At 36.7% G+C, this 13,868-nt stretch overlaps 1 protein-coding gene across 1 annotated transcript; it reads left to right on the top strand.

The window, feature by feature from the left end:
• Positions 1–1,536: 1,536 nt before the first annotated feature.
• Positions 1,537–9,557, top strand: OR10K2 (olfactory receptor family 10 subfamily K member 2). Its single transcript, XM_063628151.1, has 2 exons — positions 1,537–1,833; positions 6,865–9,557. The coding sequence occupies exon 2, from the start codon at positions 6,926–6,928 to the stop codon at positions 7,862–7,864; it is 939 nt and encodes a 312-aa protein (XP_063484221.1). The 5' UTR covers positions 1,537–1,833; positions 6,865–6,925; the 3' UTR covers positions 7,865–9,557.
• The last annotated feature ends 4,311 nt before the right edge of the window (positions 9,558–13,868 follow it).

Genomic DNA, 13,868 nt, shown 5'->3' with positions numbered 1-13,868 from the left:
GTCATTAGAGAAATGCAAATCAAAACCACAATGAGATACCATCTCATGCCAGTTAGAATGGTGATCATTAAAAAGTCAGGAAACAACATATGCTGGAGATGATGTGGAGAAATATGAACACTTTTACATTGCTGGTGGGAGTGTAAATTAGTTCAACCATTGTGGAAGATGGTGTGGCAATTCCTCAAGGATCTAGAACCAGAAATACCATTTAACCCAGCAATCCAATCCCATTGCTGGGTATATGTCCAAAGGATTACGAATCATTCTACTATAAAGACACACACACATGTATGTTTATTGCAGCACTATTCACAATAGCAAAGACTTGGAACCAACCCAAATGCTAATCAATGATAGACTGGATAAAGAAAATGTGGCATATATACACCATGGAATACTATGCAGCCATAAAAAAGATGAGTTTATGTCCTTTGTAGGGACATGGATGAAACTGGAAACCACCATTCTCAGTAAACTAACACAGGAAGAGAAAACCAAACGCTGCATGTTCTCACTCGTAAGTGGGAGTTGAACAACGAGAACACATGGACACAGGGAGAGGAACATCACACATTGAGGCCTGTCAGGGGTTGGGGGGTAGGGGAGGGATAGCATTATGAGAAATACCTAATGTAGATGATGGGTTGATGGGTAAAGCAAACCACCATGGCACACGTATACCTATATATCAAACCTGCACGTTCTGCACATGTATGCCGGAACTCAATGTATAATAAAAAAAAGAAATTATATTACTTGCCAGTTGAACAATGAGGAAAGTGGAAACCAGAAATATTGGAGATTAGAAAATGAATGATGGTATTTTTATTTAGCTGAGGGATTTATGTAGTTGGGGTATTGTTGAATACAACCATTTATTCACTCAACATTCAGCACATGTTTATTTAGTGTCTCATACATATAACAGCACACTATATTCATTTATGGATGACGGAGTAGAAAGGTAGACAAAATCAACTCAGGGGGTAAGACGGTGAAATGAATCTTCCTCCAGCTTATTCTGAGCACAATCTTCACTCTAAAAAGCCATTGCCCAGTTTACCTTCTCAGCCTAACAAAGAACTATCTTTCAATTATGAGTACAAAAAGATTTTCAGTTAAACCAACATGTTTTACAATACACCTATTATTGTAAAATGTCTACATAAAAATTCTCTTTTGTCTCTTCAATAACATAACAAAATGAGAAATAAGCTTAAAATTAGTCACATTTTCTAAAATTGCTGCATCTGAGGATGGCTTAGAGCCTTCTGCTCCCTAAGCCCTAATGTCTGGGCCCCATTTTGAGCAATTGGGCATTTAGTGACTTGCCTCTATTTTCCACAATCAACTCAGTAGTTAATTAAACCCAGTGCAATGTCTCCATGGCAATGGCTATGGCATCAGGAGACCCACAGAAGAACCACCTGCTGCCAACAAATATAATGAAAATTCCTACTGCTTAATGGTGACTGTTAGCTGTGGCTTGTGATCTTTAGTCAATTGACATAAAATGGCAGGAGACTGGTAACATTTGACTTCGGTCTGGGTCTAAGACCCTAGACCATCATCACATCTCTACCTCTGAGTAAAGATCAGTAGCCTGTGACCCATTTTGACCTTTTTCCATTCTACACGTCAACTTGAATTCTGTCTCTTGTAGCCTCTATGTCCCTGGCTTCTCTTAGAGAGAGGTAGAGGAAAGTGGAAGCACTCTATGAATAACAGACATCCATCTTGCTTGGACTAAGCATCTACAACATTGAGAAACTGGGCAATGGACAGGAAATGAAAGCAAACATCTATTCTCTGGCAGGACTCACATTTCAGGTAAGAGAAGAAGGGTGATGAGCCTATGAAAGTATACTACCAGTAACAGAAAGAGAGACTCACAATTAAAGTACATCCAATAATGTTAATCAGGATTATTTAAGTTTTAAAGTGCTTTTCTGCAGAATTGTGCATATAAATTTTATATATTTTTAAATTAACTGATTCATTTTTCTTTCTAAATTTATATATGCACTCTCTTGGTTCTGATTTAATTTGACAGGGCATTCAACAATATTTTAATTACAAAATTTTAAATAATGACGTTTTTGTAGAAAGGACTGTATTAGATAGGATCTACACAAAGATATAATACCTAATATATGGCTGAGAACTTAATAAATGCTCTGAAAATAGTTATAATTGACAGATATAAAGACTAAGAAACCCTGCCCTCTGGGAACCCTAAAACAGAAACAGGCAAAAACACTAGCACAAGGACGTAGACTTAGGAAAAGAACACCATAAGTAACTGCTGCCAAAAAAGAGAGAGTAATTATCGATGAAATAAATATCCTCAGAAGGCAGGATAATACTGTGGCAATCACATTCTTCTGAAAGAGAAAAGACCTCTGTTCCATTGCTAACACATCCACTCAGTTGCTTTCTAGTCTTAGAAACTTCATAGCACTCTCTGAAGCTCAATTTCTGCATCTGTCCGATGAAACTACTAAGCTAGATCTTTAAGACCATATACAGCTGTAACTGTGACTCTGGCTTTCTGGAGACCTCTTGAGTAAGAGACGAGAACTACCGCAACATACCTTTCCCAGTCCTGAAAAGTGAAATGATCTTTATTTTATTAAATCCCTCCCAAAACCAACAAAGGTACAAGAAGCAGTATGAAAGGTATGTTCTTCTCAAAACTACCAGCGCTATCTGCCCCTTTTCAATTCCAAGTTATACTTACATAAATAATATCTGTGAAACCACTCAACTGTTAAAAAAGCATTGTCTCATCCATTTTAAAGAAATCTTAAAAGTTAGGTTAGCTGACATCAGAATAAATGAACCCCACTACAAAGATGAGAAAATTGATTCAGACACATCAAAGTCCTATAGCTAATACATAGCAAAGTTGAAAACTGAGCCCATAACAAAATAGTAGCAGAAGTCTTTTCCTTTAAATGGCTTTATCTGGAAGGAGAGTGTTGAATACTGCTTTCCCTTTCTCACCACACACACACACACACACACACGGATTGTACTGTAGTCTAGTGTTGGTTCCACCAGCTGTGTGAACTTAAGAGGAGTCCCCCAAACTCTGATTCTCAAATTTCTTATCTTTATAATAAAGATATTAAAAGTAATAAATACTTCATAAGGTTGTCATGAGGACCAAATGAGAGAATATATGTAACAGTATTTTCACCAAATCTAGAACAAACAGAGCATGTAATAAATGTCAACTTGCCTACATTATTACAAGATAATTCTAAATTTTGATTAATAAACTCATACCATAATTGTGTTCTATTTTTTCTTCCTGGAAACATCAAAAGCAACATTGATAGACTGATAAAATGGAATAATGCTCCCAAAAAACATAATTGAGTTTATTTTTTCTTTGTTTTTGTCTACTTGTTTGCTAGTTTTTTGAGTTTGTGACCTCAACATGAAAAATGAAGTTTATTGTAAGGAAACAGAAGAGAACAGGGAGAATAATTAGTGTCTCTTGTTTCATGGGCCTTTGTAAACTGACATTTTAATTCTGAAAGGCCAATCGACATTAAAAAAAAGATTAGTTAGTTCAATCAAAATATCTAGATAAGTAATGTCATTTAGACTCAGCCAGTATTTTTATTAAAATTCTTAAAGGAGAAATTCGAATACTACTTGTTCTTCAAAGCCTTCCCTAAAATTATTGGGTTTTTCCTCCAGATTTTCAGGACATTTTGTTTATACTTGTTTTATAATGTTTATAGGCTGTTTTATAATATGAATAGGTGTTTGATTCTTTCTTCTCTGAGAAAAAGGCAATGATTTTATTCATAATTATATCTATAGTGCTTAGATAGTAACAGAAATCATGAAATTGTAAAACATGAGAATTCTTAGACAATCTGCTCCAGTCTTTAGGAACTCAATAAATTGTTGAGATTGATGCCTAAATATATATGGCCTCCCTCCAAGAGCAAAACAGAACTCCATGGAAAACCAAGTTACTTTCAGTCAGGTTTGGAGAGCCTCAAGGGAAGAATAATTTCTCTTAAATTTTCTCCTCCTTGGAAAATACAGAAAAATCAGTTTCAATAACTTGGCATGAGTTAAATGCTTATTACCTCACTAATGAAAATATTTCTAATACCAATGCCTATAAAACAACAATAAAGTAATAAAACAGAAGTACTTACTAAGCACTCCTTATTTATGGGACAAATCTCTTTCATATATATTACCTGAATTAATTCTCATGATAGCCCAGGAGGCAGGAATTATTCTTACTGTACAAATGAGAAAATAGGCCTTAGAGAATTTATTAAGGTTTTACCACTAGAACTTGCCAGAGTCAGGATTAAAGCCTACATCTGTCTAAATTTAAAGCCTATTTTATTCCTACATTACTCAACTTTACATGTGCTTGTGAGAGTAAAATTTCAGATTCTATACATAGAAATTTATTAGTGGTACTAAAAACTAGAGAATATAGAATTTGAAAGTTAATAGTATATTAGTAATAAATATGCCAAACACCTAGGCAATAAAAAAGAAAAAACCTTGTGCTAGATATTGAGTGAAGAACCAGAGGAATAAGATAGAGGAGGAGGAGGGTATTTGTCCCTTTCATGGGGTTGAGGAAGGGAGTGATATAAAGTAGAATATGCAAGCAGAAAACATCCTTGTACTCTTCCAGAAGCAAGGAGAAGCAAATGTACTTACTTGCCCTATTTATATATTTAGATTAAAAGTTTTAGAAACTAAACAATGCCTGTGTTATGATATTTCTCCAAGTACACTTAGTTCAGCCTTTTCATAACATATATAAAGAAACCCAAAAATAAATAAAAAATACATATCATTTTTCAAGAATGTATACAAGATTTGTCTCCTGAGTGCTCCTATAATTTCAAATGCATATCTATCATCTCAATCACCACATTTTTAATAACATCTTCTTCTGAATGTGTCTCACCCTTGAAACATGAACTAGAGGCTCGGGACTGGGTCTTATTTAAATGTGTATCTTCATTGCAGACCTGGTAGCTGACACATTGTTATAATCACACTGCTTAATACATGTGTACTATCTGATACTCTTGATTCAGTGGTTCTTAGGTAACATAAAAATGCATTGTTATTAATTTTGTTGTTAATATTAGTTAAGGTAATTTCAGTAATATACTTTTTAACAGGATAATTGTAAGGTTATCTTTATGATTTTTCTCTCACTTATTTGAGTTCTAATATGCTCTAAAGAGCAGCAAATGTACTAGGAATTGGGAGTCATCTTAGGTACACAGAATTCTGATGACCAGATGCTCTCTTCAGTGCCAGTTTTCTATTGTAAACAGAGATTTCTCTTTCAGGTTTAAATGGGCCAGACTTAGTTTTATGTGGTGCAGACATTCTTAACATTCTTGATACTGAGCAATTCTTGTGCCTAGTATGAAATAACACTGAGAATTTTCTTACTCTGTTAGTTCTAAGAAGTTTGTGCTGCCCATGAATAAAATAGATAATGTGGCAAGTTAACTCTCTTATTTATATAACAATTATTTATTGAGAAGGTGTTAAGTACTTAATATGGTTCTAGATGCTGAGGAGAGCTCAGGTAAAGATACATACAATTCACGTCTTTTCCTCAAAGGCACAAAATCTGGTAGAGAAAATAGATATAAGAACAATTCATTAGAATATTTCAAAATTAAGTAAATATCACATAATTTTGGCAATCAATGTCTTATGTGAGTTCTGAGGAAGAAACAACTCCTTTCACCAGGAGGTAGCAAGGAAGCTTTCAAAAAGGTAGATTTTAATGGAGGCTTCAGAAGAACCATAAAATATCTGTAAATAAAAGTGAATAACAAACGAATATGAGCAGGGAATAGAGGCAAGGAAGTACAGAACATATTTGGGCAATAGTGATATATCCCATAAAGGTTTGAAAATGAGCATAGAAACATAGTTTATTTCCCCTGAGGAAAGACTTTTGGAAACAATGAAGAGTTTGAACTCTATACTATAGCCGTAAGTAAAATTTTTGAAGAGTGAAGCAATATAATACAATTTATATTTTAAAAGATTAGGCTGTCATCAGGGGAAAGATGGGTTGCAGAGATGTAACAGTGGCCATGGGAAAGGAGCCATAATGTGACTTCAGAACGAGTTAAGGGAAGTGACGAAAATGGACAGAATCCTGAAGAAAGACTGTCGTCCTCCCTAACAGAGGAAAGACTCTGATATAGGTATTGGAGGAGGTATAGATATATTCCATCTTGAAATTAATGAATAGAAAGAAGAGCATTTTCTTCCACTTTGGGACCAGGATAAAGCTACAGAAGCAAGAGCCAGCATAATAAAAGTATAACTGACAATTCCTGCCAGGAGGTAAGGAAAACACTGTTGAAGAGAATTTGCATCTAAGTTATGGAGAGATTAAAACTAAGAGTGGGGGTTTAGGTGTAAGGAGAATGACAGTTAAGAACCATTGAGTTATAGATAACTATGGTATATTCAGATGGTTTACTTTGCAACTGCAGGAAAGATTTTTTTATGAGATATGGATATGGATACAAGAAAGCCAGAAAGACAAGCTTTGCAAGATAATCTAAGAGTGAGAGGCTAAGAATCTGAGTAACAGCCTCATCATGGGAATGGAGGTGAAGGGCTGTTTGAATCTGAAACATTGCAAGAACTGTTTGGCTATGGTGTTAGAACTACTATAGAGACTCAAAGTTTGATGAAAGCTTGCCTGATTTTAGCAACATCATGTCTTGGAAAAACAAGAGGGAGGAGAAAAGATGAGTTTAGAACTCAAAATCTGAAAACACATGCTGATGATCAATTTTCTGTGAATCTACTAATTTTCAGAGATTTCTTTTGGTGCTGATTCCTCTTCTCTCCTGAATTGTCTCCTGATGATGTATGCTCCATGGAGCGGGTCAATGAGACTGTGGTGAGAGAGTTCATCTTCCTCGGCTTCTCATCCCTGGCCAGGCTGCAGCAGCTGCTCTTTGTTATCTTCCTGCTCCTCTACGTGTTCACTCTGGGCACCAATGCAATCATCATTTCCACCATTGTGCTGGACAGGGCCCTTCATATCCCCATGTACTTCTTCCTTGCCATCCTTTCCTGCTCTGAGATTTGCTACACCTTCGTCATTGTACCCAAGATGCTGGTTGACCTGCTGGCCCAGAAGAAGACCATTTCTTTCCTGGGCTGTGCCATCCAAATGTTTTCCTTCCTCTTCCTTGGCTGTTCTCACTCCTTCCTGCTGGCAGTCATGGGTTATGATCGTTACGTGGCCATCTGTAATCCACTGCGCTACTCAGTGCTCATGGGACATGGGATGTGTGTGGGACTAGTGGCTGCTGCCTGTGCCTGTGGCTTCACTGTTGCACAGATCATCACATCCTTGGTATTTCACCTGCCGTTTTATTCCTCCAATCAACTACATCACTTCTTCTGTGACATCTCTCCTGTCCTCAAGCTGGCATCTCACCATAACCACTTTAGTCAGATTGTCATCTTCATGCTCTGTACATTGGTCCTGGCTATCCCCTTATTGTTGATCTTGGTGTCCTATGTTCACATCCTCTCTGTCATACTTCAGTTTCCTTCCACGTTGGGTAGGTGCAAAGCTTTTTCCACCTGTGTATCTCACCTCATTATTGTCACTAACCACTATGGCTGTGCCTCCTTTATCTACTTAAGGCCTCAGTTCAACTACTCCTCAAGCCAGGATGCTCTAATATCAGTATCCTACACTATTATAACTCCATTGTTCAACCCAATGATTTATAGCTTGAGAAATAAAGAGTTCAAATCAGCTCTTTATAAAATTGTGAGAAGAACAATTTCCCTGTCGTGAAATTAATCTTGATTCTGGCCAGGCGCGGTTTCTCACAACTGTAATCCCAGCATTTTGGAAGGCTGAGGCAGGTGGATCATCTGAGGTCAGGAGTTCAAGACCAGCCTGGCCAACATAGTGAAATCCTGTCTCTACCAAAAAATACACAAATTCACCGGATGCCGTGGTGGGCTCCTGTAATCTCACCTACTCAGGAGCCTGAGACAGGAGAACCGCTTGAACCCAGGAGGCAGAAGGTTGCAGTGAGATTGTGTCACTGCACTCCAGCCTGGGTGACAGAGTAAGACTGTCTCAAAAAAAAAAAAATCTTGATTCTGCTCTTTCCAAACTGTAAAGCACAAGTTATAATACAAATGATCAAGCAATTGCACATTATGTTCAGGAACAGAGATCATTTCCCTTCATTTCCAAATATAAAATTTAGAAAAATACAACTGCTTGCCACACTCACATGAATTATTGCCTATTGAAGGTTTTTTTTTCAGTTGAGTGAAAAATAACAGATGGTTATTATAGGAAAGCATATATATGTTCAGAATTTTAGGCTCTAGTAAATACTGTCACCCAATCTCAGCCAGGCTGAAAACTAACCCTGCAAAATGTGGCACAACCCTAACTCTCTGTTCTAGGGACTCAGGAAGCTTCTATCTCTGGGATTTTTCTAGATGTTTTCTGAACCTCAGTCTTCCAAAATCATCAGATCACAATTGTTAAATTAGATACTTGTTAAGTGCCATTACAATGTTTGATGCATAAGATATATCCAAATAATGTTCAAGTTAGAAAATTATGAAAGGTTATCCATTTCCATGCTTCTAGTGTATTAACGAAATATGATCATTTCTAATTTTGCATGCAGTGGCACACATCTAAATTTGGTCAGCATACCCTGAAGATATTCACAGGGGAATGGATTAATGACAAGATCTAAAATCACCCAAAATGACCAGACAAGGCAAGCTAAAGCTTAAGTCAATTTCACTAAATATTCACCAACTCTAAAGCTTTGCCTATGGAACAATCAGTCTGTTCTCCATGCAACTCAAGAGTTTGCATGTACATTCGAGACCAGAACTTGAATTTGATATTTTCATTCTCTGCTCTTTCTGCAGGAGTGATAGCAAAAAGGAAGTTTCACAATATTGATGATTTCTCACATTATAACTCTTTTCAAGCTCCACCTGTCAATACAAGTCTCCTGATTGATTTATTTTGTTTCTAAGTTTTTTTCCTTTTCTTCCACCAGTCTCTTCATCAATGCCATATACCTTTTAGGGGTTGAAGCAGGAGGGAAGGAAGTGGAACGTTTTGTTCACAGGCCCTGTTTATTGTAGGACGTCTGCCAAGAATGTAAGTCAATTGCATTTCTTCCATTTCTTTGAAGCTTGAAACTTGCTGCTGATGGGGGTTGAAAATCACAGATAGATGCAAAATTAATTTCAGTGGCCCCCAAGTTGTCTTTTCCTTGGTCATATTGCCCATCCCAGGCCTCCAGTCTATTCAGTTGATTCATGAAAAGTAAATGAGTTAAGTTTAATGTGTTAATTATTTATATCTGCATCGTGTGCTACAGTTTAAAACTGTTACTTCATCTAAACTTTAGAGCACCCCTGGGAAGTATATATTATAATCGACATTTTGTAGATGAGAAAAATGACACTCAAACAAATAAAATGACTTGCCTACTAATAAGTAAAAGAATTAATACTGAGTCCACATGATCTATTTTCTTTATTAATGCTTTTATAATGCTCTCACATGATCTCTTGAAAAGACTGTGATTTTTTAAATTAATGGAGTGGAATGTATAAGTATTCACCTTTAACAATAGAAGATTAAGCCATGCGTCATCTGTGGGAAGATATACCCTTGATGTTAAATAAATAGTCTTTTAAACCTTGTTCCTTTCCAAGAGCTGTGGATACTATTATTTTGGGGTCTGACACCACAACACTGACAAGTGGGCAGGATCACTTTGTGTTAAAAGATCGTGAATATAAAAAATGACTCTCCTGGCATTTTATCCTTCCTCTTATTTTTTCCATGTGGGCCTGCACTCCCATGTGTTAAAACTGAACATCTTGCTCTCTCTGTTCCTCTTTTCACACATGTGCATACACACATATCTCTATTGTCCAGTCATATGTAATTTGCAGGAGAGTGGTAAGATTTTTAGATTTGTAGTTGGCTTTAGCAAGAGAGTAAAATCCCTTAGGCCTTCTAACTAGGCCACATATGCCTGTTTAGCTTATAGAGAAATCTGCACTTGAGTTTTAAGCATAAACTCAACCAATAAGAATAAATTGATGTTTTGAATTCCCATTCATCATAGTCTATTATGTATGTATGTTTTTGAATACATTATAGGGAAGAGAAAAAGTTATACCAAGTTAGGATTATGGAATTTCTGTTACCTTGGCCACAAAAAATTATAACAGCACTAAAACTAGATTTGTAGCCTATGAGGTTGGCTTTCAACTGATTTTCTAAGACATCCTTTAACATTGAACAGATCAATGACAATCGAACTCATAAGACAGCTCTCACCAAGTGCCAGGACAAATACACATTTACACTAACAGAAGGCAACCCATGTAATAGCTGTTTTCAGTGCCCCATATAAACCAATATCCAACCCCTCGGATAAATTTTTATTTTCAAAAAAACATTTAGTGAAGAATCACATTCCACTCCAACTATCACCTTTAGATATCTCTTCCCAAACCTCTCCCCTAGACTGCCAGCCTCCTACTCCTTCAATTGATCCTACTTTCTCTTTCTCAAACCAAAAGCGTTTTTGAAAATAGATTCAACAGGCACATGTGCAGGTTTGTTACATAGATATATTGTGTGATGCTGAGGTTTGGGCTTCTAGTGTACTCAACACCCAAACAGTGAACATTGTACCCAATAGATAATTTTTCAACACTAACCTCCCTCTCACCCTCCCTCATGTGGAGTCCTCAGTGTCTGTCATTTCCATCTTTATGTCCATGTGTACCCACTGTTTAGCTCCCACTTGTGAGAACATGCGCCAATCCTGAATCTCTACCAGAGTACCACTTCCGTTACTCCATCTTATGCTGAGCATTCCATTTCTCCCACATACCATGGAAGTCTAATGTGCTTACCCACACCCAATATTCAATGTTATATTCTGGTGTGTCTGAGGCTCTAACTCTCAAGGGTAAGCCAATAAAACAAAAGTAATGGCAATTATTTCAAACAGAACTGGTTTAATATAGGGAATTGCTTACATGAGTGTGAAAATTTGTAAAAGCAAAAAGGGATGCTAGGGGAACACATATGCATAATTAAGGAAAATGGCTACTCTGCTTAGACTTGCAATGGATGGAGAAAATGTGGGGTTAATAGAAACCAGGAGTTCAGAGAAGAAACCTTGGAGGTCCAATGCTAGAACTTTCCAGGAGTGGGAATGGCCTGACAGTTGATTAAGTGATCTATTGGGTATACCCAGTGGGTGTGGGAGCATGCAGTAGTATCATGATTACCCAGAGGACTGGCGTGGATGTGGCTGGTACCTCTGAGGGAACACAGCAAGACTGGCACTAAGAATGTTAAAGGAAACTGGAGGCTGGATCCACAGCTATCTACTGCTGCTAGGAAATGCCAACAGGAGCTGGAAGCAGAAGGGAAGCACCTTCTCTTACATCCTTTTTTTCAGTGTTTAATAAGCATCAAAAGCCAGAAGGCAAGAGAGTTAAAGAAAAGGCAATTTGCAAAATACAGAAGAATGGGGTATTGCTGAGGGGCAACAGGTAAATAACTGTCATAGAAGGCATTTATACCGAGGAAGATGAGTAGGTTTGTGTTCAGCAATAAAAGGTCTTCCACATCAAGGATATATCTTCCATACAAGTTAGTGAGAGGCTATTTAAAGATACAGTTTGTTTTCCTATGCATTAATGTATAACAGTCTAAACGGTTACAAAGATCAAGAGTTAATTAGGTTGATTGGGTAGATAATACTCAAAGAAAAAATCCAACTCATAATTATTCTAAATCAGTTTATTTCCTGCTGATTTTAGTGAGATATTAATAGTTTCACACATTTTTTAGAAAGTCAGCCATTGTAAAATAAAACGTTTAGTTTTACATAGGCTAGCTGAGTCCTGGCCACTTTTCTGGGACAGTAGGGATCTTTCATTTGAAAAGGCTATTCCTTACAAAAGTGCCCATGCACATTTAAAAATGTGTAGAGCTATCCTCTTCTTATAATCCCTCATGATTAAATTGTGCCTGTGGTTGGGCATGGTGGCTCACACCTGTAATCCCAGCTACTGGAGAAGCTGAGGCAGGAGGATAACTTGAGGCCAGGAGCTTGAGACCAGCCTGGACAACAAAATGACTCCCCACTCATCTCTAAAGTAAATAAATACATAAATTAGCTCGGCATGTTGGCAGATCTGTAGTCCCAGCTACTCGGGAGGCTGAGGTAGGAGAATTGGTTGAGTTCAGGAGTTTGAGGCTGCAGTGCACTATGATTGCCTCACTGCACTCCAGCCTGAAAAAATAAAAATAAAATAAAATGCGTCTGTAGCACAAGTATACATGTTTTTAATAGGATGTTGAGTCCAGCGACCAGAAAATGTAGTATGACTACATGTAACGGGAAGAGTAATTAAATCATGGCAAAATAAGATTTTAGAAAGTCATTCTCTAGCAAATTACCTGACACTAACTGACTCAACTTCCACGCATTGATTCATCGTCTCTCAATGCTCAGTGAGGTGACTTCCTATGTCCTTCCCCCAAAACCTCTGTGATTCCTGAGATGATTTTCCCAACCATTTCACTCTACTTTTAACTTTCCATCATGAAAACCTTTTGGAATTTGATTCCACTTTTTTTGCTTCTTCACTTTCATGTCTTAGGAAAGCTGTTCATTTCCTTTGATTAATCTTTATTAGCAAGGTAGAAAGAACTGGTGTTAAAACATAATGCAGTAATCATTCCCAAAGGATATGATAGCACCTCTACAAAGCAGATGTTGTATGTGTGGTTGGCAAGAGACCAAAGGGGACATCACTGGTCATCAGTGGGAAAACATCTCAGAAGGACCCGTAGAAGAGACAAACTCCACAAAGCAGTGATTCAACAAAGTAGGGGAATGTGCTAGAGACCACAGAACTCTGATAGTTTAAGAGTAAATCCCTGAACACCCTACAAATGAGGAAAGCAAGAGGACAGTGTAAGGTATGAGATATATGAGATCCTTTAGGGAGCTCAACACACCTGTGTGAGGTAGACGGAAAGTGGTTGAAAAATAGGAAATTTAAATTAGTCAGCTCACAAAACTTCCAGAAACACATTTAACAATTTCTAGTGAAGGCCTATTAAAGTGAAGCCATTAAAAACTTTTCATAGGAATACAGAATGAAAAATGAATGAATACAGGCACACATTATAACAAGGATAGAATTTCTCAATTTTAGAGATGCCAATTAATTCTTATTTCACTTCAAAATTTAAATAAATTCCAATCAAATACCTATTTTTCATAATATGATAAATATCCTTGAATTTCAAGTGCAAGATTGGTCATGAATTAATATTCAAAGAGCTTCTAAAGAATAGTGATAAGATTTGCTCTGACAGAAAGTAAAATGTGCTATAAAATAACTACTCAACCAGTGTGATATTAGAGCAAACTATGCACACAAATCGAAGCACAGAATGGAATATTCAAAAGTAATATTCAATTAGTGAGGAAAGGTTATTTTTTAAAGAAATAGAAGTATGCACATTGTTTAATACTAAAGTATGCCAATTAGATTATGTTCACAATATAATCTAAAATAAAATAGATCAGATATTACCATATTTTCAAAATTATAGTGAGTTAAAAAGCAAATTTGGGTAAATGCATCTAATGTTGGAGAGTTCTCTAAACATAGACGAGCTCTACAAACATGAAAATAGAAGTTGTAAGCATGAAGGAAAAGATTTGAATGTGTAAATTATTTATATAACAATATGAAGT

The sequence above is a fragment of the Symphalangus syndactylus genome, chromosome 12, assembly GCF_028878055.3.
Source record: "Symphalangus syndactylus isolate Jambi chromosome 12, NHGRI_mSymSyn1-v2.1_pri, whole genome shotgun sequence".
In the NCBI taxonomy this organism is placed as follows: Eukaryota; Metazoa; Chordata; class Mammalia; order Primates; family Hylobatidae; genus Symphalangus; species Symphalangus syndactylus.
Note: the sequence above shows the minus strand (reverse complement) of the source record. Positions and strands in the feature narration are given on the sequence as shown.

What these genes read in the sequence shown, in the direction of transcription:
- OR10K2 (XM_063628151.1), top strand. Translation starts at nt 6,926, where the DNA reads ATGGAGCGGGTCAATGAGACTGTGGTGAGAGAGTTCATCTTCCTCGGC.